This window comes from Dendrobium catenatum, unplaced genomic scaffold (genome assembly GCF_001605985.2).
Source record: "Dendrobium catenatum unplaced genomic scaffold, ASM160598v2 fragScaff_scaffold_716, whole genome shotgun sequence".
Taxonomy (NCBI): domain Eukaryota; kingdom Viridiplantae; phylum Streptophyta; class Magnoliopsida; order Asparagales; family Orchidaceae; genus Dendrobium; species Dendrobium catenatum.
Genome location: NW_021319178.1, coordinates 7757982 through 7783361, shown reverse-complemented (window position 1 = coordinate 7783361; position 25380 = coordinate 7757982). Strand labels below are relative to the sequence as shown.

Here is a 25380-nt window from a genome sequence, read left to right as displayed (position 1 = left end):
TAAATATATTTTTAAAAATAAAAGTAACTATTCACCTTGTCCATTGAGTCAAACTTTGAAGTTTGCAATTTTTTCTACAAACTTCTTTCTATCAATTCTTATAATGCCATTGATGTTTCAGCTTTCACATCTGTGCATATAAAGAGAACTAAGATTTTGTTTGGGACGGTTTTCTTCCTGTTTCTTAAAACAGTTTTTTAGTACAAAAATTTTAAAGAAGTAGCACAAAAGCTGTCTCAAACAAAGCCTAAATCTTCAAAATTATATATTACATTTTTAAGCAAGCAATAAATTTCCAATCTGTTTGCCTATTTTGTTATGCATTTCTAAAAAACTAATCGCAATGACGGAGCTAATAAGAAAAAGCTAAGTAATAACAGTAGAACTAATAAAAAAAACCTTGAAGCATCCAAACAAAAAAATTTATCAACTAATGTTCTTACCAGATCTTGCTATAATAAATGAACACATAAGGCAAGAGAAATGGTATGCAAAAATATTTATCACCTAATTTCAATCCAATTGCTTACAATACCTCCAATACAAAAATGAAACAGTAAATACCGGCATCTAGGAAAAAAAGTCTCATAGTAGCAATTCTGAATTGTAGCAAGAATTACATCATAGGTATCAAGATAAAACAAACTAATCAAACAAGATCTTCTGCTGAAATGTGTCATTAGAAATTGCTTGATTTGCATTTATCTTTGGGGTAATAGTGCTTGTTCCTGTGATAATAAATGCCAACTGTTTGGTTAGCTAACATCAGACATGTCAATAGGTCAGACCTTGACCTAATCCAATTTGAATTTTGATCGAATTATTGAGTAGTCAGGTGAGATAAAAAGGGCCAATCTGATCCAATTAAGGTTTCGTTTGGGACGGCTTTTATTGCTTCTTAAAGCAGCTTTCTAGTACAAAAATTAAAATTTTTATTCAAAAAAACGACTTTAAGAAGTAGTTAAAAAGCCGTCCCAAATGAAACCTAAATCTCATGTCTTGACTTAATCCAACTAAACTTCCAATTTGATCATTACAAGCTATATATATATATATATATATATATATCAAATCTTTATCCCACTATGTATGGTCGGCTACATGAATTTGTTTATCTATTGTGTCCTATTAAATCCAAACTTAGATCTAATAATCATAAAAGGACACTGGACCAAAACTAGGTTATCAAACATGATCCAAACGAAATCAAAACGAGTTGAATCCAGATAAAAATGATCTAATCTGAATTTTTCCAAACTGTCGACAGGTCTAACGAACATATTTAGATAACCATTTTGATACCAATTTTATGAAAAATAACAGCTCTAAATGTCAACTAAAATAGGCATTATCGACATATACATAACACTTCTAACTGGAAATGATCCTGATATTCAAATAGTACTACAATCAAGATGTTTCTAGAAGCCATATAAACAACCTTTGTTCGGAAAACTCAGGAAAATTGTATGATTGTAATAAGTCAAAATCAAGCAGAATAACTCCACTGTTTTGTAGTGATGATGCTAACAATAAATGAGAACTGGATATGTAATTTGAAATTGCCGAGCAAAGCACCCAGCGCAAAGGACAATAATATAACTGAGAAATTCATACCGTGAGATACGGTTGTTCAGCATTAGCAATTGTTAAGACTACCGCCGAGGAGATATCCCCTACTACAAATAAATGACCTGTGGATAATAAGAAAACCAGAGAAGTGTAAATAGATTCTTGAAATCAAACCCAACAGATAGAGAAAACAAATAATTTTGAATGCTTTAAGAGGATTTAAAGACTAGAAAAAAGAAATAGACGAGCGATAGGTAACAGCACTCGCTTTATAACGCCATGCAACTTTCTCTCCTTGAACTACTTAACATATCAGAAATTGCATGTTGTCGCATACAAATATTTTTGTTCAAGTGCAAAATAGAAATGAACCCATAAGGATACTTTTTGTCTTATCATTCACACCAATGATGAGTGCTGGTGCTACCCAGCTTCTCCTTTGGTCTTTGTAACCGGCTGAGCCGACCCAAAGGCCGGCTCAAGTTTATAGGAGGCGGATCAGTTCCGCCTCCCCTCATGTTGCCCACCCACATGTTGGGTCCCAAGGCTTGTAATAGGTTTGAATTTCAAAAGGATGGGGCGGCTAGGTATTGGGAGGGAGATTTGATTAGGAAAGGTTGGGTATTAAGAGAGGGAGATCTTTAGGAAATGTTTTAATGTTTTGATTGGTTGGGAATTAGGGTTTCTTGACAACTTTGGCTCTAGACTCTCTTGTCTAGAGATTTGGGAGAGACGATCCTCCTCTCGAATTGAGGATCTCTCGTATCTTTGCTTTGTTATTATTTTCCTTTGCTTTATGTAAGAATTGCTATCATATGATTGTTCTTCCACGACAATTTCTTCGTTTTCTCGCTGTTTTTACCGATTATTATTAGGTTTGCTTGCGAGCTCAAGTAGATCCGATAGGATTACCTGAGAACTCAAGTATTTCCTATCAAATTGGTATCAGAGCAAATCTTTGGACCAATGAAGAATTTTTTCCGGCAAATTCCAGCAACAGTTTTTTGCCCGGAAAAAGATGAAGTTGCTGTTTTTTACTCCAAAATTCAGATTTTTTGAATCTACAAACTCCAGATTGTGATGGCAGCCAAAAAGTGGATGCTTTTGAGGAAAGACTTGAAGGAGAGATGAATCAAATCAAAACAACGGTGGAGGAAAGGATTTCTTCCATGGAAGGACAAGACGCCGATCTCCGAGACATGATGAAGAAAATGTTAGAAATTCAAAACCAAATGGCGGCTTCCGTGGCAAAAGAGATGGAAGGAAAAAAGCACGAATTCTGAAATTCGTAGAGAGGAAGATAAGGTGGAAATCATAGAAGGAGAAAGAAGAAGACCCCATCTGGAGCCTGTCCAAAGGGAAGAAAGGAGGGGGATATGGGGAGCGCCAGGAGGAATACTATGGCCGTCGAGGTGCTGATTTTGAAGAAAGAAAGGGGGATTTCGAAAGGGGTTTGGGCTATGGCAGAGCAAAGGAAGACCGTGAAACATGGGGAGGGCCTAGCACTTGGGAGAGGGGAAATTATGGGAGAATCAGGGGGAATGGTGGCAACCAGAAGGTGAGGCAGTTGAAGATGCCCATATTCGTAGGAGAAGAATCGTATGGGTGGATTTATAAGGTGGAGTGATACTTCGCCGTCAATGGGCTGACGGAGGAGAAGAAGTTGACAACAACGGGCTTGTGCTTAGAAGGAAAATCCCTATCCTGGTATCAGTGGAGGGACCAGAGGAGACCTATCAGGAACTGGAGGGAGTTCAAGGACTGCATAATAGAACATTTCCAAACCGACCGGGGAGGAGATTTGTACGAGCATTTTTTTGCAATGACGCAAGAGGGATCAATAGCCGACTACCGGGAGCGATTTAAGCACCAAGCTAGCAGGGTGGAACGTTTATCAGATGCGGTATTGGAGGGAAATTTCATGAAGAGGCTGAAGGCGGAGGTCCGAGCATCAATGAAGGTTCTGATGCCCCGTGACTTGGGGAAGGTCATGAAGTTGGCCCAGCTTGTGGAAAATCAAAAGAATCTGGAGAGGGGAGCCAGGAGTAGCAGCACAGGGGGACTTACAGGATGACGACCACCCATCTAGCACCTAAAGGTCCTGCAATATGAGGGAATCGAGAGGCCACCAAGGACAAGACAGGAGGAGGGGGAATGGGGGGAGGGTAATTTCAAGCGGCTGAAAGAAAAAGAGATGCAGGAGAATAGGGCCAAGGGGTAGTGCTTCAAGTGCGATGAAAAGTACACGCCAGGGCAATGGTGCAAGGACCGAACTCTTCAGGTTCTCACCGTCTGCAATGACAAGGAAACTGAGGGAGGTGAAGAGGAGATGGAGGAGAAGCTACATTTGGATCAGACTGAAATTTCCCTAAACTCAGTGGTAGGATTCACTACGAATCATACCATGAAAGTGAAGGAGATATAGGTTAGGGAGGTGGTCGTGTTGATTGATAGTGGGGCTACTCACAATTTCATTTCCACCCAGGTCGTCGACCAATTGGGAGTGAGATTGGTGGATACCGGTTGTTACGGGGTGATAATAGGTACGGGGAAGGTGGAGAAAGGTCAAGGGATTTGCAGAGTGCGACTGACGATCCAAGGGATTCAGGAGAGGGAAGATTTTCTTCCACTAGAGCTTGGGAGTACATATGTCATCCTGGGGATAAAATGGCTACAAACTTTGGGAGCACCAAAGTGAATTGGGGAGCGCTCACGATGGAGTTGATGGTAGATGGAAGGAAGGTGATGATTAAGGGAGATGCGGGGCTATCCAAATCCATGGTTTCTCTTAAAATGATGGTGACGGATATACAATTGGCTGGAGGAGGGTATTTGGTGGAGTTGCACAGTCTAGAGGAAGCTAGATTGGAGGAGGGAGGGACATACCTCTCTCCATTTAGCATTTGATTCAGCAGTTTCAAGAGGTGTTTCAGCCACCTTAGGGATTGCCACCGCAGAGGGAGCATGAGCATGCCATCGTGTTGAGAGAGGGAGTGTCACCCATTAGTGTACGACCTTATCGCTACACTCAGTTCCAGAAAGATGAAATCGAAAAGTTGATAAGAGAGATGCTGGAGGCAGAAATCATCAGACCCATCATCAGTCCCTTCTTTAGTCCAGTTCTATTGGTGAAAAAAAAGGATGGCAATTGGCATTTTTGTGTGGACTACAGAGCACTCAACAAGGAAACTGTACCTGACAAGTTTCATATACCAGTCATTTACGAGCTGTTAGATGATTGAGTGGAACAGTGATCTTCAGTAAGATAGACTTGAAATCAGGTTACCATTAAAAACGGATGAAGGAGGATGTACCCAAGACGGCCTTTAGAACTCATGAGAGATACTATGAGTTCCTGGTTATGCCTTTTGGCATAACCAATGCTCGCACTACTTTCCAGGCACTTATGAATAAGGTTTTCAAACCTTATCTCAGACGATTTGTATTGTTATTCTTTGACGACATCCTGATCTACATCAGGACAGAGGAGCACTGGGAGCATTTGAAAAGGGTGTTAGAGGTGTTGCAGAAGCACCAGCTGAGGGCCAACTTGAAAAAATGCTACTTCGCACAAGTCAGTGTAGAGTACTTGGGCCATGTTGTATCAAAAGAAGGGGTGGCAACAGATCAGTCCAAAATTAAGGCAATGCTAAAGTGGCCAATACCGAAAAATCTGAAAGAGCTGAGGGGATTTATAGGACTAACAGAGTACTACAAAAGGTTTGTAAATGGATACGGCGCCATAGCATGGTCACTCACTGAGCAGTTGAAGAAGGACGGGTTCCTATAGAGGGAGGTGGCCACATCAACATTTGAGAGCCTGAAGAAGACGATGACTACGATACCAATCCTAGCTTTGTTAGATTTCACTAAGACCTTCATTGTGGAGACAGATGCATCCAAATACGGGCTGGGCGCAGTGCTTATGTAGAGTCGTAGACCCATTGCTTATTTCATCCAGGTATTAACTGCTAGAGCCAGGCTGAAATTAGTCTAGAGAGAGAATTAATTTCCATTATTTTGGCCATCCATAAGTGGCGGCCCTACCTACTTGAGAGGCATTTAATTGTTAGGACAGATCAGCGGAGCCTAAAATAGCTGCTGGAATAGCAGATGGTGACAGAGGAGCATCAAAGGTGGTTGTCCAAATTGCTAGGGTACGATTTTAAGATTTACATTGGCCAGGGGTGGAGAACAAGGCGGCAGATGCCTTGTCCAGATGTATGGGGGAGCTGCAGACAGTGGCACTATATATTCCTTTGATGCTTGACTGGGAGGCCATCAGAGAAGAAAGTGCTATAAATGAAGGTTTGGGAAAGATCATGTCATATTTACTGAAGGAAGAGGGTAGCCACCCACGGTACTCATTGGAGGGGGACAAACTGCTATATCAGGGGAGATTTGTGATGCCCCGGACCTGGATCCACATCCCAAACTTACTCCAAGAGTTTCATGGAAGCGTTGTTGGGGGCCACTCAGGCGTACAGAAGACATATAGGAGGCTAGCTACGAAGATGTACTGGAAGGGGATGCATAAAGATGTACAGGAGATTATAGTCATATGTGAGATCTGTCCAAGGAATAAATACTTGGCTATGTCACCAGGATGACTACTATAGTCATTAGCTCTACCGGGACGAGTATGGGAGGAGATATCCATGGACTTCATAGATGGGTTGCCTCGTTCAGAAGGGTTCACGGTGATTTTAGTGGTGGTGGACAGGCTGAGCAAGTATGCACATTTCATTCCCCTCCGACACCCACAGCAGTGATAGTGTCTTCAGCCTTCATCAGAGTGGTAGTCAGATTACATGGAGTACCCAAGAAAATAGTATCAGATAGAGATAAGGTGTTCCTCAGCCATTTTTGGAGAGAGTTGTTCAGGTTACAGGGGATAGTTCTGAAGAGGAGTACAACTTACCACCCACAGACGGATGGCCAAACGGAAGTAGTCAACAGGAGCTTGGAGACTTACCTAAGATGTTTCATATCGGAGACACCCACGCTCTGGGCTAAGTGGCTATCATGGGCTGAGTACTGGTACAATACATTTTTCATTATGCTTCTCAGATGACTCCATTCAAGGTGTTGTACGGAAGGGATCCTCCCCACTTGGTGCACTTTGGGAGTAACAGTACTCTAGTTTCCTCAGTCGAGGAGTACTTGGAGGAGAGAGTGTGTGTGTTAAAAGAGCTGAAGAGACATCTGCTGAGGGCTCAACAAATTATGACATAGAAGGGACATCCAGTTTGAAGTGGGGGAGAGGGTATTCTTGAAGCTCCGACCATATAGACAGAAGACAGTCGCCCACAGGAGGAATGAGAAGCTGGCTCCAAGGTACTTTGGGCCTTATGAAGTGCTGAAAGAGATTGAAGTAGTAACATATTGGCTGAAACTAGCACCGACGGCGACTATACATCCTGTTTTTCATGTATCACAGTTGAGAAAGGTCATTGGTGACTATACAACCAACCCCGAGTTACCAACGACACTTACTGAGGATTTAGAGGTGGTTATGGAACCCTTAGAGTTGATGGGGGTTCGCCAAAAAGAAGATGTGACTAAGTGTTGACCAATTACAATGCTACATGGGAGACATACAAGAGGGTAAAACAACAGTTTCCTTGTTTTCATCTTGAGGACAAAGAAGATGTGACTAAGGCCGGCTCAGTCGGTTCATTATGAACCATCGACCTAACATTACCGTCCTCCCAAAGCTTGTAATAGGTTTGAATTTCAAAAGGATGGGGCGGCTAGGTATTGGGAGGGAGATTTGATTAGGAAAGGTTGGGTATTAAGAGAGGGAGATGTTTAGGAAATGTTTTAATGTTTAGATTGGCTGGGAATTAGGGTTTCTTGGCAACTTGGGCTCTAGACTCTCTTGTCTAGAGATTTGGGAGAGATGATCCTCCTCTCGAATTGAGGATCTCTCGTATCTTTGCTTTGTTATTGTTTTCCTTTGCTTTCTATAAGAATTACTATCGTTTGATTGTTCTTCCACGATGATTTCTTCGTTTTCTCGCTGTTTTTACCAATTATTGTTAGGTTTGCTTGCGAACTCAAGTAAATCCGATAGGATTACTAGCGAACTCAAGTATTTCCTATCAGTCTTTTCGGCAACTAGGAGAAATTGATGCTCTTCATGTTTGCTTGACGTTCCGATTTTGTGGAGCATTTTGAGTCCTCTCTGCTCTTTGAGTCGTTTTAATTTTTTTCTCCTTTCCTTGTAGTTTTTCCATACAGATTTTATATTTTGTGCAACTACTTTTTGTTTTGGATAGTTGATGGTTTCTTTTCATTTATACATGTAATTCTGTTTTTTCTTCATAGTTTATAAAATGGGCTTTGGCCCCCCACCCCCCAAAAAAAAAACAGCAAGAATCTTAAAGGACAAAGGCACCAGAAAAGACCATTTTAGAAAGTATAAAAATAGCTATTGTTCAGGTCCCTTGTGAAAATAATAGAATTCAAAGCTTTTAATGAACCTTAGCCACGTTAACGGCTGGAACTTCTGTGAGCTGATTTCATGCTTATTCCAGTCTATCCAGGCATGGAGTCTCAAGAATCATCAAAAACAGAGAAAAAGAAATACCTTCTTGCTTCTTCAAGGTTTCACTAAAGCAACAGAACATAACAATCACTATGAATGAAACAAAGAAAAATAAAATAAAAATGGTAATTAAGCAGATTAGAAATCTTGCATAAAATTTTAAAGATACTGCAGAGAAGCCAGGTACTCGGAACAAGAGCTTTCATCCCAATTACTAATTACCATTATATCTGCTGTGATTTATATGTCGTGCAAAGCTCCAGAAACCTGTCCAGACTGCAAAAATAGTACGTGTTAGTACTACTACTTTAAAATATAGGCGCAAAGCTACGAACATAAATACATAATATATGGCCGTTTAAAATAGTTTATACATAGTTGTTTTTATATTCAATATAAAAATCCATTACAAAAATTTAGATTTTACATAAGAAAATTTGCAAAGGTAATATATTAAATAATTTAAAGCTTTGCACCTTAAATAACAAAACATTTATATATTATGCACATAGATGTCAATGGCGCAAAGTAGCGCGCACCATGGCGCAGCGCAGATGTTCAAAATGGCGCGCGTTATTTGCGCCACATGCGCCCCATGGCGCATGGCGCACGGCGCAAAATAGCGCGTGCCATTTGTTTTAAAAAATTTTTAATGTAATTATAAATATTTTTTATATTTATTATTTTTTAATTTTTAAGATAATATATTTTCTAATTTTAAAATATATTAAAAGTGTTAAGATAAATGTTAGATTGCATATTTTTATAATTATAAATATAAAGTATAGAAATTATATATGCTTTCCCATCGAGATAAATTTAATGAAACTAAAATTAAAAATTAATTTTGTAGTCATAAATACATATAAATTAAATAGCATTTTGATTATAAAATCTATAACAAAAAAATATAAATTAAAAAGATTTGATCAAATTGACTCCAGAAATTTTTGGCATGTTCTAAATCATATAAAACAAATAAAAATAAAATTTGACTATCTATAACTTAAAATAAATTTATTTAAAATTAACTTCTAATTGCCAGTTAAAACTTAATCTTAAGCCATCATTTTACAATTACAAACTTAATAACTTTAAGACTCTAAGATTATAATTTTTTTCTCAAGCGCATTTTAAGTTTCCCCAATCATCTTTTAAATTCCTTGATTATCAGCTAACTATAGCTAACTATAGGGGTGTAAGTGAGTCAAGCCGACTAGTGAGCAGGCTCGATAAATGGCTTGTGAGCCGAGCTCGATGAGCTAACGAACTCAGCTTGAGTTAGACTTGACTCAACTCATTAGCTCACGAACCGGCTCATTTAAAAAATATTAATATAAAATACACTTAAAATGTATTAGTATTCAAGATTTTAAGTACAACCATGTAAAAAATATTTTAAAAAATATATCTCATTGTCTTATATTAAGTGGTTCATTATTATTTTTCTTTTAATTCCTCATTCATTTTGTCATTATAGTATAATCATTGCTTGAATCATAATCATTTTCTCACTTTCATAAGCTCGTGAACTGGCTTGTGAGCCAATTTGAACTCGTAAAATAAAGCTTGAGCTTGAGCTTGAACTTGATTAATTAATCAAGCTCAAGCTCAAGTTGGGGGTGACTCGAGCTCGACTCGACTCGTTTACACCCCTAGCTAACTGAATTGATGCTTCTTCAAATCTCCTCTCTCCTTAGCTCTCTATTCTATGAGCCTCTCTCTAGAATAGAAACTCTCCTATCTAGGCTTTAACTCTCCATTTCTCTATCACTCCTTAGATACTCCTATGACAACCATTTAAATAGATAGGGAATCCTGATTGAAATAAAAAAGCGAGAAACTAATAATAATAAGAAATCAATAGTCTAAATGCACGAGTTCCTAGATGGGGTCACCGATTTCATGGATTGTTCACTTAAAATGCCATCATAACTGTTCGTCAATAATCTTCACTACTACGCAATCTCTTTTCTCTCAAGCATCTAACTAAGACATTTCTAGGGTTTTCCCCTTCTTAGCTTTCAAGTTCTCACAGCTTGACCTCCACAAGCCTTCCTAAGTCACTGATCCCCTTATAATTATGCCTTCTTGGAGTAATTTTGGCTCACACAGGAATTCATGAACCATCAGTAACATTGTAATTCTCATGTCGAACAAACAAATCCATACCAAAATTATGTTAATTCGTCAGTGTTTTTAATAACAATAACATGTAGCCTATGCCTCATATCTTGTTACAAATGATCCAACCAATAAATTTTGGATATAAAAGCTTACATTGAGCTCGCAACATGAAGACATCTAAGATGGTGTCATTTATACACCGATCAAATATTCGTTGACATTAGCCTCTATCGCACAATTATCAAACCACCGCCATCAAATATCAGTTAGTTGCTTAGCTTGGCTACCATTAAAATGATTCGATAAGACACTCACGAGCAACATTGTTCTATTACTTTTATCAAGAAGCATATGATCTTGTTTGGCCATTGTCAATCAAAATAGGGAATATTTTATAATGATTTCGAATAACGACCCTCCATACCCCACCCCAAAAAAAAAAAACCGCAAGGAAAATCTACAAATAGACCCCAAACCTCCTCATTTTTTAAACATTATGAATTGGGAACATTCGAGAATCAAAGTAAATTTTCTAGTCATTAATTATTTTTCGAACACCAGATAAACCAAAATAGTGTTCTTAGTTCCACAAAACGTCCACCGACCAACAACATCATATTTCGCCTTCCATCCAACATGATTTTCATAATCAATTGACATCAATTGCCCAACATCCTACTCTTAATGCTAGATGTTGCACTTCATCGTCGATAACTTTCACAAACCAACATCCAGCTCCCAGCACCAATTGTCGCCCTAAGTTCATTGGCCAACATCCACTAACTCACTCCCACTCCCGGTGATATAAATCGCCTTCCGTCCACCAACAAGCAGCTATTGACCAACATGCTAATCCAATGCTAGCTACCGCATTTTGTTCTTCATTATCCTGCAAAACCGGATGCTTGACAACAAGTGACTTTCAACGTCTTTAACTGACCAATGTTCAAATCCCAATGCCCTAATACAAAGCATCCATCAAATGATATCGCATGACTTCCCACTCAATCAACATCCCTTCGTGTAATACAACAGACGCTAGCTGTCACGAATCTTCCACACCAATGACTAACATTTGTCATCCTTTATCGATGTTCCCACCTCCTACTATTATTTAAGGATAATCTCTAATTGAAATTTTAATATTATTTTATTGCCATCTCTGATTGTGAGGAAATGCCAACTTCATAACCTAAAATCAAGACTAGCGAATCCATTATGAAGGAACAAGACCGCGTGCGTGGCTTTCACTCTGAATTTTCCACCCAACAAGTCTTCAAGTTATCTAGAGTTGAGCAAATTTATATATCTTTATTTGTGTGGGATACTCATGTAAAGCTAAGACATACTCTCAATCTCTAATGCCATGAATTTCGTAGCATCTAAAAATAAGAAAAGCTCATTATCCTTTTAGATTAAGGCAAATGATAAAAAGGGTTTCACTAAGAATATTTTATGCACACAAAGATTCATGAACTTGTCCAACTTTATACATATGCTTGGTTTGCCTTCATATCAGCCACGTTTTATAAAAGAAAGAGAACTGTTATCCCAGGTTCTTTATTTCAGCTTTTGAACGCGCATCAATTAGAAAACAGAATAAAATAACTAATCCTTTTGGATGTAGCTCTAGTTTGCCATTTATAAATCTTCTTTAATGCAAGCCATCACATAACAATTCATGTAAAGAATATTAATGAATGCTGCTGCTTATATTCTGGCGATATATCTAACAAGTAACAATACAGTTGTCCAACTTGGGCAATGCTAATCGCCTAATCTTACCTTCTATAAAGGAGTTTCAGACAATGCCAGGTTTTTCAAAGAGAAGAGACCACGGTTTCCATATTCATTATCTTCATATGCATCAATAGGCAAATAGAAGAAATTAGTTTATATTTGTAAAGTTATTGTGGAAAAAAAAAAATTTAAGTTATAAGCATTATAAATATTTACTATTTTGAAATAATACAACAACTTTCTTACAATTACTGTACAATAGCAGATCTGGTTGATAAAACAGCTTTCCAGCATAATAATTTTTGAAAAACAGCAATAAAGAAAAAGCCAATCAAAAGTATAGCACTAATCTGTAAAGCAAAATAACAAGAAAGCTATCCCAAACAAATCATAAGAAAGAGCTTCAGACAATATAGTCAAAGAAAGAACTAGGCTAAGACAAGTAAGCTACTGCATTACATTCTAAGTGCATGATAGTAAGAAGTACAAAGAATATAGTAATTTTACAGTTTAGAAAAGGGTAGACATTGTTAAACAAATGAATTGCAAACCTTTTGAGAAGAGGTTTAGAATTGTAGGGAAACAAACATTTCCTCTGAAGCTCTCCCAGTGATATCTTTAATGAATGTAAGCACCCTTTGGCCTTTTCAAAATTATGTGAATCACTGACTTCATAAGTACATTGAAAATTTTTATGTCTCCTCAAAATTTGTCTTCGGAATGCAGTTGTTGAAGACTTTAGTGTGGGACTCTCATCCTCGTCTCGATGAATTTTTCTTCTTTTCTGATGATGATTATCACTTTTATTTTCAAAATTAGAGAATTGTACAAGGGCAGGCCATGAGTCGCATATCAAACGTAAGCACCTGACAAAAACAAATTCCATAAGGACTAAAACAATAGCAATAAATATACTTTTAAGATTACCGGTCACAAAAAAAAATTGGAGAAATGAAATATAGAGGTAGAAATATTTGACAAAAAGAGAAACATATAACAGGAATGCTCATAATGTGTTAGAAGTGCAAAGTTCAATTGTGAAGGATGACATTCAAATACAGGCGCCATACTCAAATGTCAAGAAAACTGACGGAATTTCCAGCACATATTTTGGTGTTACAGCATGCAAGTTACATTTGAAGGGGGAAAAAAAGAATACCCTCAAGCAGAGTTTATCCAGGCGCCGCCTAGCTTTCAGAATTCTGGTCCAAACACTTCTAACACATAACAAGGAAACAAGTTGGCCTTTTAGGTGTGATGATATTGTGACCCTAATAGGTGCTATTCAAGAAAATACACCTCTTCCAACCCAACTCCTCTTCCTAGCCTTCCTACATACATGGCCCTCTGAAGTTGTTTCAAGATAAACATCATTGTAAGACTTGAATTATTGGATTTTAATACAAGAATAAATTCGAAGAACTCCTATAGAAAGAAATAAAAATCTGAGCCAGATCCAATTATACAAGAATTGTTAATTTTTTTAATATAAAATGAAATAGTTCAGAAAGATGATTCTAGTTGTGTTAAATGCTGGTGATTTACAGAAATCTGGAATTGAATAACCACTTAACACTTTGTGTCTGATATGCCATTCATTTTATTGGGCTCCTCCCAAGTTGTAGAATATAAAAATGTCGAGCAAGGATAACCAAATGAATTTCTCAAAGAAAATTAGGTGGGACCAGCAAAATTGATGGGCCGTAATAGTACAAATGTTAGTTCAACCAGAACATTCAATATTTTTTCGAAGTTACATACTGTCTATCATGTCTTTAAATCACAAATAACAGGAAAAAAAAACAAATAGATCATAAAATTGATCAAAGAGCGTACCTCAAAAGATATTGCAAACAATGAAGACCAGTATCTTTTGAGATAAGATAATCAACCAGGACCAGGTGATCATAGTGTAGCTGCAATGAAACAAAAAACAACAAAAACCAAAATTCATATCTTGTAACTAGAGAGGAGAAGATTATAAAAATAAAATCAATTTCATTGTTGAGTAGTATCATTGCAAGACGCCTAAGGGTTTATGAATCCTTACACAACTAATACATACTAACAAAACAATTTAATTCTGTCTCAGCTAAGGCCTAGTGGTTGAACAGTTTTTTATTATATCTGCTGAGGTGACTTTGAAGTCTTTCAACCAAACTGGTTGTTTCCTTCTCCTTATTTGCTTGATCCCTGTTGCAGGTTGCGGTATCACATCAGGCAGGCCATTCTCTTGTATTGCTAGTATGAAGGTGACAAAGATGCAAAAAAAAGAGTGAAAATTTGCCAGATGATTGCAGTGACTCCAGAGGTACTAAAGGTTGGTGGAATGTCCTTTCTTCGGTCAGACATGGTGTAAGAGGGCTGGTTTTGGATATAAACATGTAACAATAAAATAATAATAAGGTACGCTAAAATTTTGCCCCAAAAGTTTTACTCTATTTTTTGGCATCTCAAATTTTTTCAAAACCATTTTTATTATTTTCTATATTTCATTTTGATCATTCAATAAATAGAAACATATAAAATAATTTAGATATATCAAACTATACATAAAATAAATTATCCTAAAAATTTTAATTCATTTTACTGTATCAAGGATGGATATAATGAGAATTATTTGCCCTTATTATCCCTTTCTATTACGCCTCATGATTGTCAAGAGGGGGGGTAAAAATGGGGCGTGACAAATAATAAAAAAAAATGGAGAGAAAGGCAGGGGTACAAAAGTCGAAGAGGGCACTGGCTGCCTCACATAGGTCTCTAAATAACTAAGGAGATAAGGGAATACATGACAATTTCAAACAGCTGACAGTATTATCGGCCAAATAGAAAGGTCCCTTACGGTATAAGTACTAAAATATCCCTGTAAGCAAATAAATCTTAAACCATAGCAACATACATGTTAACTCGTAGTTAACAGAGCCAATGAAATCCAAGTCCTAGGAACTCCTGCTCAAGAAATAACTCCTAAAGTAGACAATGGAAAACAACGAACTTTGTTAGCAGAAAGCATAGCAAGTTGAAATCTTTCACCACAAAGTACAATCAAACTGCACTTAACTACAACGCATGGATGTCTCTTCACTGTCAAGTAAAAAAAAATTCATAAGAAGTTCCGATCTCCAGCATAATTAGGAATGCTTCATCGTATCATTTATCAAGTAACATGAAGTAAACCAGCAAACATAGGTTATTGCCAATGGATCAGAATAGACTAATAAGCAAGAAAAAAGGTAACAATTCCATAAATTTATTACTTACCAGTAGCAGGAAAAGGTGGAAAAGACGAATTGGGCAAAATATACTTGCAAAATGGCATAAAATGTCGTTATTTGCTCCAATAGATCCCATTTTATTACTGTTCTCTCTGCATGTTTTCCAAGTGAAGAATTAAAAAAAGCGGAATAGTAATCATCAATTCGTAGTGGGGATGCAATCATCTTGTTGCTTACTTCTGCCACGAAGAAAATGGAGCATCAAGCAACTGTAACAGCATTTTAAAAAACATATCATCCTGCAATCAACAGTAAAATTTTAAAATGGTATGCATAGTGTGTGTGTGTGTGTGTATATATATATATATGAAGAAAGAGAGAGAGAAAGACTTCTGTTCTATCAGAGATTTTAGTCATTGATGCTCTATAATAAAAATGAAAACATAACATATAGGAAGTAGCTAGGAATGTAAATTCATAGAATTGTATGATTATTGAGTTCGCTGAGAACCATAAGTGATGAAGAATGTACGGCTAATGAAGCAAGAAAATCTTGTTATTAAATTAATTTCAAACCCCTCATTGAATTTTTCCCAAAAGCAATAAAAAAGAACTTAGATGAAGAGATCTTCCATCAAATATGCGCATAATAGTGTGATACTTGTAGTTTCTCAAGTTCAATGGAACTTGTGAGAACAAAGATCCACTCTCTCTCTATATAAAAATAGATAGTGTGTGTATCCATCAATCTATATCTATATCTATCTCTATAAATAAAGGTGGTGGGAGTGGGTTGGAGGTTGTATCGTAGCAAGTTAACTTCTAGATTTATACATATAATTACAAGTTAACTACACCAATTTAAAATCTTATTCTGAAACAACATCACATGTGATAGAAAATACATTACAGAAACAGGGTCTGAAATGCATAAAACAAAAAGTTAACGCAACACCTGCTATAAAAGGCTAGTTAAATAATATTTGAGAAAACTGAAAGCATGTCATGATTAGAGAAGAGAGAAATGGAAATTTGTGATCAAGAAACTAAACCTCTTCCATGTAGAGCTGCAGAAAGGATATAGCAAAACTGCTGCAAGATTCATAATAGTTTCTGCAGTTCTGAAACTTCTCCAAGGGGCAGCATCTCTGAAGCCATGTAAAAATTTCCAATAAATCCAAGTGACATTGTTTCCTGCAGAGTTGCAAACCAAAAGAAGTAGTTTCTTCTCTACAAGAACATTTCTTACTAGTTTCACCAGCACAGGCCATTGTAAAAGAACATTTAAAAAGAAGGAAAATAGCCAGTCTCTGCAGATGTCTAGTATAAGACTTGTCTCCTTCCAGGGAACTAGCAAAAAATGGAGACTCTTCTAGACATATTTCAGAACTGGCATCACATCCTGAGAAGGACCAATGCAGAATTTCTCCAAAAAATTGGTTAAGGAATTTGAGCCAAGATTCAGGATGAGAGTTTTTCCAGTGTCTGTGAAAACTAAACCTGATCATCATAATCTGATGGGAGATAAAAATTAGACATCGTTATCCATCCAAATATTAAAGTAGTTTCTTCATCATTCAATCAAGTTAAATGCATTGCCAGTGAAGACTAGTAAAGCATATGTAATATATATATAGCAGAAATAGTATTATCAAAATATATTCAACATAATTAGCAGATTAAACATACCAATGATTTGTGTCTCAAATATTCAAAAAGATATTCTCTGCCATTTCCCAACTGATAAACGAAACACCATGAAAGGAGTTTAGGCACTAAATCGCTGAACTTTAAATAAACTGAAAGTTCTTTAAAGGGACTGTTTCCATCAGCTTCAAAATCATGCGGCTCTACAATTGAACAACATAATTGAAGTATTGCTCCCAAAAGAAGATCCTTCACACCTGTGAGAGAGCTTCTAATATCTGATACATCAACCTGCCGAAAACTTAGCTGATTTGTACAACAGCAATTAAAGATCTCATCCAATAAATCCCAAGGCATTTTTATCAGAGAAGAAACAGCATATTGGATAAATACTTCTTCAAGATCATTAGAATCATGTTTCAATGATTTCAATATATTCCGCAAAGTTTGAAATAGTTGCACAACCATAAACTGATTCACATTTAACAACCAGGATTTAAGCAGTGCAGGAAATCTTGCAGACTGTAAATTTTGATCTGTAATAACTCCCGAAGTTAGTTCATGCAGCACCAAGCAGTCATCTACATGAATAACAGCTCGGGCTAATAAATCTGGGCAAGAAAAAATTGTTGACATCGCATCTTCCAAAATAAACCAGATCAACTGAAGCAACTGGGCCCATAAATGTTCCTGAAGGCAAATATGTTGCCAACAAAAAGAAAAATAATCAGAAAAAACAAACTGCAGTGCAATCATACTCAGGTATAAATACATATGAACATGAGTAGTGGCAGACTGGAAGGTCGGAAATACATACATGTTTGATCAAGAAGTGGGAGATGGATAAAAGAATGTTTCCAGCTGCATGACGAACAAAATGACTATCAGCATTCAGGAAAGCCACCTTGAAAAATAAAAAAGTATGGTCATGCATCAGTAAGAAGGCTACAGAAAACATCAGATCGGAAGAGATTATTCCGAGAGTCAACTTTTCAGGTAACTTCAAAAAAAAAAAAAAAAAAACCAATCCCAAGGGTGGGAAAAGGTGGAAACTAGAAGTGATTAGTTGAGAAATCTTTATAGAGTTTGTGATGAGGACATCGACAGACGCTACCGACATGTTTATCGACGACGGAATCGCAGATCGACGGCAACGATTCAGCGCCTCTACTTTTGATTCAGATGTCATGATGTATTATTTAGTTATTTACTGTTTTCCATTTTTACCCTTGTGGGGAGTTGTTTGTTATTGTAGCCCAGATGGCAATTTCGTACTTTTCCTTTTTCATGAGTGGAGACCTATATATAGTGGTTTCTTATGATGTATTGGGTTAATGATTATTTTGAATGAAAACTTATGTTATCTTCTTCTTCTTGCATGAGAGCTACAGAAGGGTGATTGAGCTTAAGGTGAGCGATTACATTACCCACCAGTCATTTGAAGCGTCCTCGACTCGTGGTTTATTTTATTGTTTTCTTTTCCAACTCTTGTTCTCCATTCCCCCACGCAAATCTCTATCCGAGATTCAAGCCTCCACCGTTTTCCCACTAGTTTCCTCCACTACAACTCCAAGCTTCCCTCAAGACCCCCAAAACCGACGGCTAGCTCCCTCTCCTCCTTTGGCCGCCGGCCACCACCTTGCCTCGGCCCATGATGATGATATCAATCATCATCACGGCCCCTTGATTGAGGTCCCGCATTAAATGCATGAGTTATTGAATTTTGAAATTCAAATTTCAAATTCAAAAACTTTCCTTATTTGCAAACTTCCAAATAAGGAAGTTTTTCGAATTCAAAATTCGAACGGACTCTAATTGAATGACTCATTATTTCCCCCCCCCCATAAGTTTCAAACTCATTTGGAAAGAAATTACTCTCCCTAATCACCCCTCTCCCTCTCATAATGTCGCCGGCCCTATGAGGGTGAAATTCCCTTTAATGCTCCATTAATGCAATCAAGGCTATTGATTCAAATTCCCCTCCCTCCAATTTACTTAATTCTGAAATTAATTTCAGATTTGTGAATTAAATCCCTATCCTTCCTTCTCTATGCTACCGGCCATGCTTGGGCTAAATCCCACTTAATGCCTCATTTAGGGCATTGATTACAATTGATTTGAAATTCAAATCCTAATTTGCTTCCCTCCAAATTCACTCAAAACTGAACATTAATTTCATATTTGATTAAACCCCTTCCTTCCCTCATCTAGCCTAATTCCCCTCACCCAAGTCACCCGCCCCCTCTCTCTCTACCTCAGCCCCCTCTCTCATTGCTCCCTCCCTTGTCCCCTCTCCATACTCCCTCTCTCTCTTGGGAATTTTGGATGCTCATCACACTTGAAGCCAAGAGAAGACGACAACGCTCCTCCCCCACCACTTCAAGAATGCATGGCAAACCCCGAACTTGAATGGGGACTTGTGTTCGACGCCGACAGTAATATCAACATTCTACGATCTCCATTCTTCGAGTGGGCTTTGAACACGACGACACCATTGGAGATTACTTCGATCGAATTCTCCCCGTCCTTGCGCACGTCATCGACGGTCAATTTTCCGACTATGATTGGATCATTGTCGGCCACCCACCACCCTCATCTCCACCGGCTACCTCTCCACCAACGAAGTTCTTCGGCGCCATCCTCCTAGTGGTAATATCTTTCTTCGTATGGTTCATCTTTCTCCGCTAAAAGCCTACAAGTAGTTGAGTGAGAAGGCCTTTGAGGTGAACCTCTCGTTGTTAAACGTTGGATTATGTTATGTGTACTTTGCATTTAATATTGCCTTGAACTTTGAAAGAATTGTTTTGGTTATTCTCTATTGCACGTCTTTTGCCTAAGCAAGTTGAATATTTCAAATTCTTAATTCTCTTTTATGTGCTAGAAATAAATTTATATGAGCAAAGCTTTAATCAACTATCTTTCTAATTTATAAACGTAACTCCTAGTAGTTTCACATCAGTTTGATTAAATGCAATCACCTCCCTTCAGCCACCACAAGAATAGCGGACCTTTAAATATCAAGAATGCAAGATAATGGTTGTATCATTGCACTCATTCAAGTGGTTGTTGTTGCTCTCTCCTTCTCCATTCATTTTTCTATATTTTTTTAAGCAAAGCGCTGAACAATCTCAACACAAGCTGTCATTCATATTTCAGGGTAAACCGACTACATTTATATTTCCTATAGTTGGCAAGTTTTCGCAAGGCCATAACAATCTTGAGATTATTCACAAATTCATGTCTGAATTGCATTTGAATTGTAATTTTTCTGCTAGGCTACATGACCCTTGCCATGTTCTTATCAAATTATCTCTAGAAGCAAATTAATCAAATGCTTCTCACGTAGATCTTTCTATATAAATGGCTTTCTAAGGGGTATGCTAAAGTGGCCTCTACACTTTGATTCTTCCGAGAAACTAACAACTTCATGTTGCGTAGCTTTCCCTTAACTTCAAGACCACTACTTTAATCAATTCAATGTACATTCTCTTGATTCTAATTTTAGTAAGCAATTACAATTGGATATTGTTACTATTAGGCTCTCTTGATCATCATATAAAACTTTTGGTAAGAGCATGCAGATTGCTACAAGATGAACCGTGAATTAACAAAATCATCCCCTCTGGATCCTAGCACTCATGATTAAGGGGACATATAGATGGCCATAGCCAACCTACAAACTTTAATGGTCATTGTTCCCCTTACTTCAGATATGAATCATACTTGAACTATGGCACCTGCTATAGCTCTTGCCATGGCATCAAATCCCTCCCTTACTGTAATGCATCGATCTGAAGTATAAAGGTAGTGAGAGGTACGTACTTTTCCAATATCAACATTGATTTAGATTCACCGGTTGTGATAATGCATGCTCCTCATGATCTTCATGTTCTTGAGGATGTCAATGATTGAAGGCTGAATTTGAAATCTAGGTTTTGCTTTTGGGCTCTAGGCTTTGGTTAGAGATTTAAAGATTTGAATCTTCCTCTCGAATGGAAGATTCTTGTATCAGTTTGATGTTTTCTTCTTCTTTTGTTGAAATTGAAATGATTATTTCTCTTATTTCTCCACAAAGCTTGAAAAATTTGTACCATTTTGCTGAATTTCTCTGAAATTGAGCAAGTTTCTGCACTAATAGTGGTTGTTTTCTATCAAATTGGTACCAGAGCACGTAGATCTAAGGGGAACGATGGCCGGAAGGAAAGTGAAAGTTTTAGAGGGAGAATTAGGTCAACTAAAAGCATATTTTGAAGAGAAGATTTTCGATTTTCAGAATCAGTTTGCATCAGTCTATGAAAAGATGGATGGAATGTTCGCCGTAATAGAAGACATGTTGAAGAAATTACTTGAAGTCAAACCCAATCCGGCGACATCTGAAGTAAAGGAAACTACCGGCGGCCATGGAAGAGATGGGAACCCTAATATGTTAAGGGAAGGGAAAATCCATAAGTGGAGATTCTAGAAGGAGAAGACGGAATGCCTCCGCTAGAGCCACTTTTTAGGGAGGAGATTAGTATCGGTTGTGAAAGAAGGGATGCTATTTTGAAAGAAGAAGATGAGATTTTGATGAAGGATTTGGGTATGAGCGCCGAAGGGAAGAGCGTGACAATTGGGAAGCATCTCCTCTTCGAGGAATGGGGGGCTACGGAGGATTCATGGGAAACAGATGTGACCCAAGAGTAAGAAAGCTGAAGATGCCCATCTTTGGGGGCGAGGACGCACATGGGTGGACCTACAAGGTGGAATGATATTTTGTAGTCAACGGGTTGACAGAGGAGGAGAAACTAACATTGGATAGACTGTGTACTGTGTTTAGAAGGGAAAGTACTAGCTTGGTACCAATGGCGGGACATGAGGCGACCCATTCGAAATTGGAGGGAGTTCAATGATTGCATATTAGAACGTTTCCAAACCATTAGGGGAAGAGACTTCTATGAACTATTCTTCACCCTGACACAAAAGGGGACCGTAGCAGTTTACCGTAACAGATTCGAGTATCTTGCCAGAAGGCTAGACCAACTTTCAAAGACAGTGCTAGAGGGAAACTTTATGAAAGGGCTTAAACCAGATATCCGAGCAGCAGTTAGAGTTGTGAGGCCACGTGATTTGGGGGAGGTCATGGAGCAAGCACAATTGATAGAGGACTAGAAGTACCTAGAGGGGAAGCAATTTGGGGGGTCATATAGAATGACCAGCACCTTTTTAGCTCTCAAGGGTCCTGTACCAATCAGTCTGAGGGAAGTATCAAAGAAGAAAACTGGAGAAGGAGGATCTGGGAAAAATTTCAAGAGGCTTACTGAGAAAGAGATACAAGAAAATATGACAAGGGGGTTGTGTTTCAGATGTGACGAGAAATACACGTCGGGCATAGGTGCATGGACTGAACTCTTCAGGTTCTCACCGTCTGTGATGACGAGGAAGCTGAAGAGGGAGGTAAAAATAGGCTAGTGGAAGAGGAGAAGCTGCATCTGGACATGGCGGAAGTCTCTCTGAACTCCGTGGTGGAATTCATCCCAAATCACAACATGAAAGTGAAGGGAGAGAGACCTGATATGAAGGTGGTGGTGCTGATCGACAGTGGGGCCACCCACAATTTCATCTCCAATCAAATTGTTAATCTATTGTGGATGAAATTAGTGGACACCGGAGGTTATGGGGTGATGATAGGCACATGAAAGGTGGAGATGGATAGAGGAATATGTAGGGGAGTAATGTTGACTATTCATGGGATTGAGGTGATGGAGGATTTCCTTCCCTTGGAATTAGGAAGCATTAACGTCATCCTGGGGATGAAGTAGTTGCAGACTATGCGAGATACCAAGGTAAATTGGGGAGCGTTGAGGATGGAACTGGAGGTAGAGGGAAGGAGGATGGTGATTCAGGGAGATGCAGGATTATCTAGAGCCATGGTGTCTCTCAAGACTATTTTCAGGACTATACAGGAGGTGGGGATGGATTCTGGTGGAACTCCAAAGCCTAAAAGTGGTGGCATTGGAGGCAAAGGGAGACGTTCCTTTGTCAGTACAACCGCTCAGCAGTTCAAGAGTGTTTTTCAACCACCCCAAGGTATACCCCCATAAAGGGAGCTGGAGCATGACATTACCTTGAAGGAAGGGGTGTCACCGATCAGTGTTCGATCATACCGTTACCATCAGATTCAAAAAGATGAGATAGAGAAGCTGATTTGTGAGATGTTGGAGGCATGGATCATCAGGCCGAGAGTGAGTCCTTTCTTTAGTCAAGTTTTACTGGTCAAGAAAAGAAAGGGAGCCAGAGATTTTGTGTGGATTACGGGGCCCTGGATAAGGAGACTATGTCTGATATGTTTTCTATTCCTGTAATTGATGAGCGACTAGATGAGTTGTATGGAGTTGTGGTGTTTTCTAAGTTGGACTTGAAATCGGGCTACCATCAAATTATAATGAAAGATGAAGATATTCATAAGACGACCTTCAGGACACATAAGGGGCATTACAAGCTTTTGGTGATGCCATTTTGGCTCACTAACGCCTCTGCCACTTTCCAGTCCCTGATGAACAGGGTGTTTCAGCCGTATATTCGAAAGTTTGTCCTAGTTTTCTTTGATGACATACTGGTGTACAGCAAAACCGAAGAGTATCTGGGATATTTGAGGGTGGTCTTTAAAGTTCTACAGGAGCATCAGTTAAAAGCCAACCTGAAGAAGTGCTGCTTCGTGCAAGCTAAGGTGGAGTACTTGAGGCACGTGGTATCACATGAAGGGGTGGCAGCCGATCAAGCCAAAATTGAGGCAATGCAAAAGTGGCATTTACCTAGGAATTTGAGAGAGCTGAGGGATTTCCTAAGATTGACGGGATACTATCGGAGGTTTGTGAAGGGGTACAACAACATAGCTTGGCCTCTAACAGAGCAGTTAAAGAATGATAGCTTCTTGTGGGGAGAAGCGGCTAGCCAGGCTTTTGAGAGACTGAAGAATGCCATGACCACAGTACCAGTATTAGCTTTATCATATTTTGGTCAGACTTTTTTGGTAGTAACATGCATCCGGATATGGGTTGGTGTAGTGTCGATGCATAATCATAGACCTATAGCCTACTTCAGTCAGGTGTTGACAGCTAGAGATAGGCTGAAGTATGTGTATGAAAGGGAATTGATGGCCATTGTATTAGCCATTCATAAGTGGCGTCCATACCTGCTGTGTCGGCATTTCATCGCCAGAAGATATCAAAGGAGTTTGAAGTATCTGTTGGAGTAAAGGATGATGACTAGGAACATCATAGATGGTTGTCCAAACTCTTGGGATACGATTTTGAAATCAAGTATCGATCAGGGTTAGAGAATAAGGCGGCATATGCCATATCCAGGTGTGGGGAATAGCTTTAGGAGATGACTATTTTTGAACCTCGAATGGTGGATTGGGGGTTATCAAGGAAGAAAGTGTGCAAGACAACGAATTGAAGAAGATTCAGATGGATTTGCTACAGGAAAGCAGCAACCACCCAGTCTACTCCCTAGAGGGAGAGAGGCTATTGTACTAAGGGAGGTTTGTGATGCCACGAACGTCCATCTATATTCCCCACCTACTGCAAGAGTTCCATGGGAGTGCGGTTAGAGGCCATTCGGGGTACATGAAGACATACAGAATACTGTCAGCCCTTCATTCTACAAAGCATAAGCAAAAAAAAATGTATGGACATGTCTCACAAAATAACATGCAACATTCTAATAGAAAATGCTGTAGCGAAACATACAAAGAGAGTACAGGAATAGAATTTTTAATGAACAAAGCAAAACGGAGCAATTAACAGACCATTGCAGAGATGATATTGCAAAGGCATCGGTGTGCTCCCACAAATGTTTGCAGCGAAGAGTCGTGACAACAGTGATTAAGGTATGAACCTCCACCCATCTGACACAAGTGTAAAAGGACAAAAACGTTCAGGAAAGAAAACTACTATTACAGAAATTATCAGAATTGAGGTTAAGAGACCATGCTATAGCAAAACCCTAAGCTGGCCAGCGCAGTTTCCAAGTATTACATAATATCATAATTTATATGAAGTCAAGCAATCCAGACAAAGGTATAGTACTTTAATTTTGTTTGCTATCTTAAAAAAGTGTATTAACGAAACATCATAGTCAAGTTTTGGCACAACACATCCTCGGGTTCACTAGGCGATTTGGTCATCCACTGCTGGATTTCTCGGCGAACCTGCGAGTGATAGCAATCACTCAGTCCAAAGAATCCTTACGCAAGAGAGAAGGGACAAAGCAGGTAGAAATATAAATTACCATGGTAAGAGAGAGGAGTAGAGCTCTCTCGGTCTCCTTAGCCAAGCGAGCAGGTTGGGGGTCCTGCGTAATGAGTGCGTAAGCCCTAGATAAGCAATATCAATCTAAAACAATGATTATGCGGGAGAGATGTTACGAACGAGGTAGGGGCGGAGATGGGCGGAGATGAGATCACAGAGCCTCGAGGTAGATTCCATGCTTGACCGCGAAGTTGCGTCATAGGAGTTCGCAAACGATTCACTCCGCTCTTTTTTA

At 38.5% G+C, this 25380-nt stretch overlaps 1 protein-coding gene and 1 long non-coding RNA gene across 10 annotated transcripts; one reads left to right on the top strand and one right to left on the bottom strand.

The window, feature by feature from the left end:
* Nucleotides 1-692: 692 nt before the first annotated feature.
* On the bottom strand, nucleotides 693-25380 carry LOC110100524. Of its 9 annotated transcripts, none has more exons than XR_003701188.1 (15): nucleotides 25266-25380; nucleotides 25126-25188; nucleotides 24992-25045; nucleotides 24644-24742; nucleotides 17672-17758; nucleotides 16897-17544; nucleotides 16260-16721; nucleotides 15445-15506; nucleotides 15254-15359; nucleotides 13826-13905; nucleotides 12541-12855; nucleotides 8345-8398; nucleotides 8058-8212; nucleotides 1618-1694; nucleotides 693-728 (listed from the first exon to the last, which is right to left on the bottom strand). XR_003701188.1 is itself a non-coding variant. In XM_028696059.1 (13 exons), exons 1-12 carry the CDS (start codon nucleotides 25320-25322, stop codon nucleotides 8347-8349), a joined length of 2085 nt encoding a protein of 694 aa, XP_028551892.1. In that variant the 5' UTR covers nucleotides 25323-25380; the 3' UTR covers nucleotides 8001-8212; nucleotides 8345-8346. The 9 variants fall into 9 exon arrangements, 3 of the variants coding, with proteins under 3 accessions (XP_028551892.1, XP_028551893.1, XP_028551894.1); XR_003701189.1 differs by having other exon boundaries at nucleotides 8058-8187; XR_003701193.1 differs by having other exon boundaries at nucleotides 16260-16355.
* LOC114579941 lies at nucleotides 1694-8149 on the top strand. The gene is made up of 2 exons (XR_003701194.1): nucleotides 1694-2129; nucleotides 7300-8149. It is a non-coding gene; the product is annotated as an uncharacterized LOC114579941 (long non-coding RNA).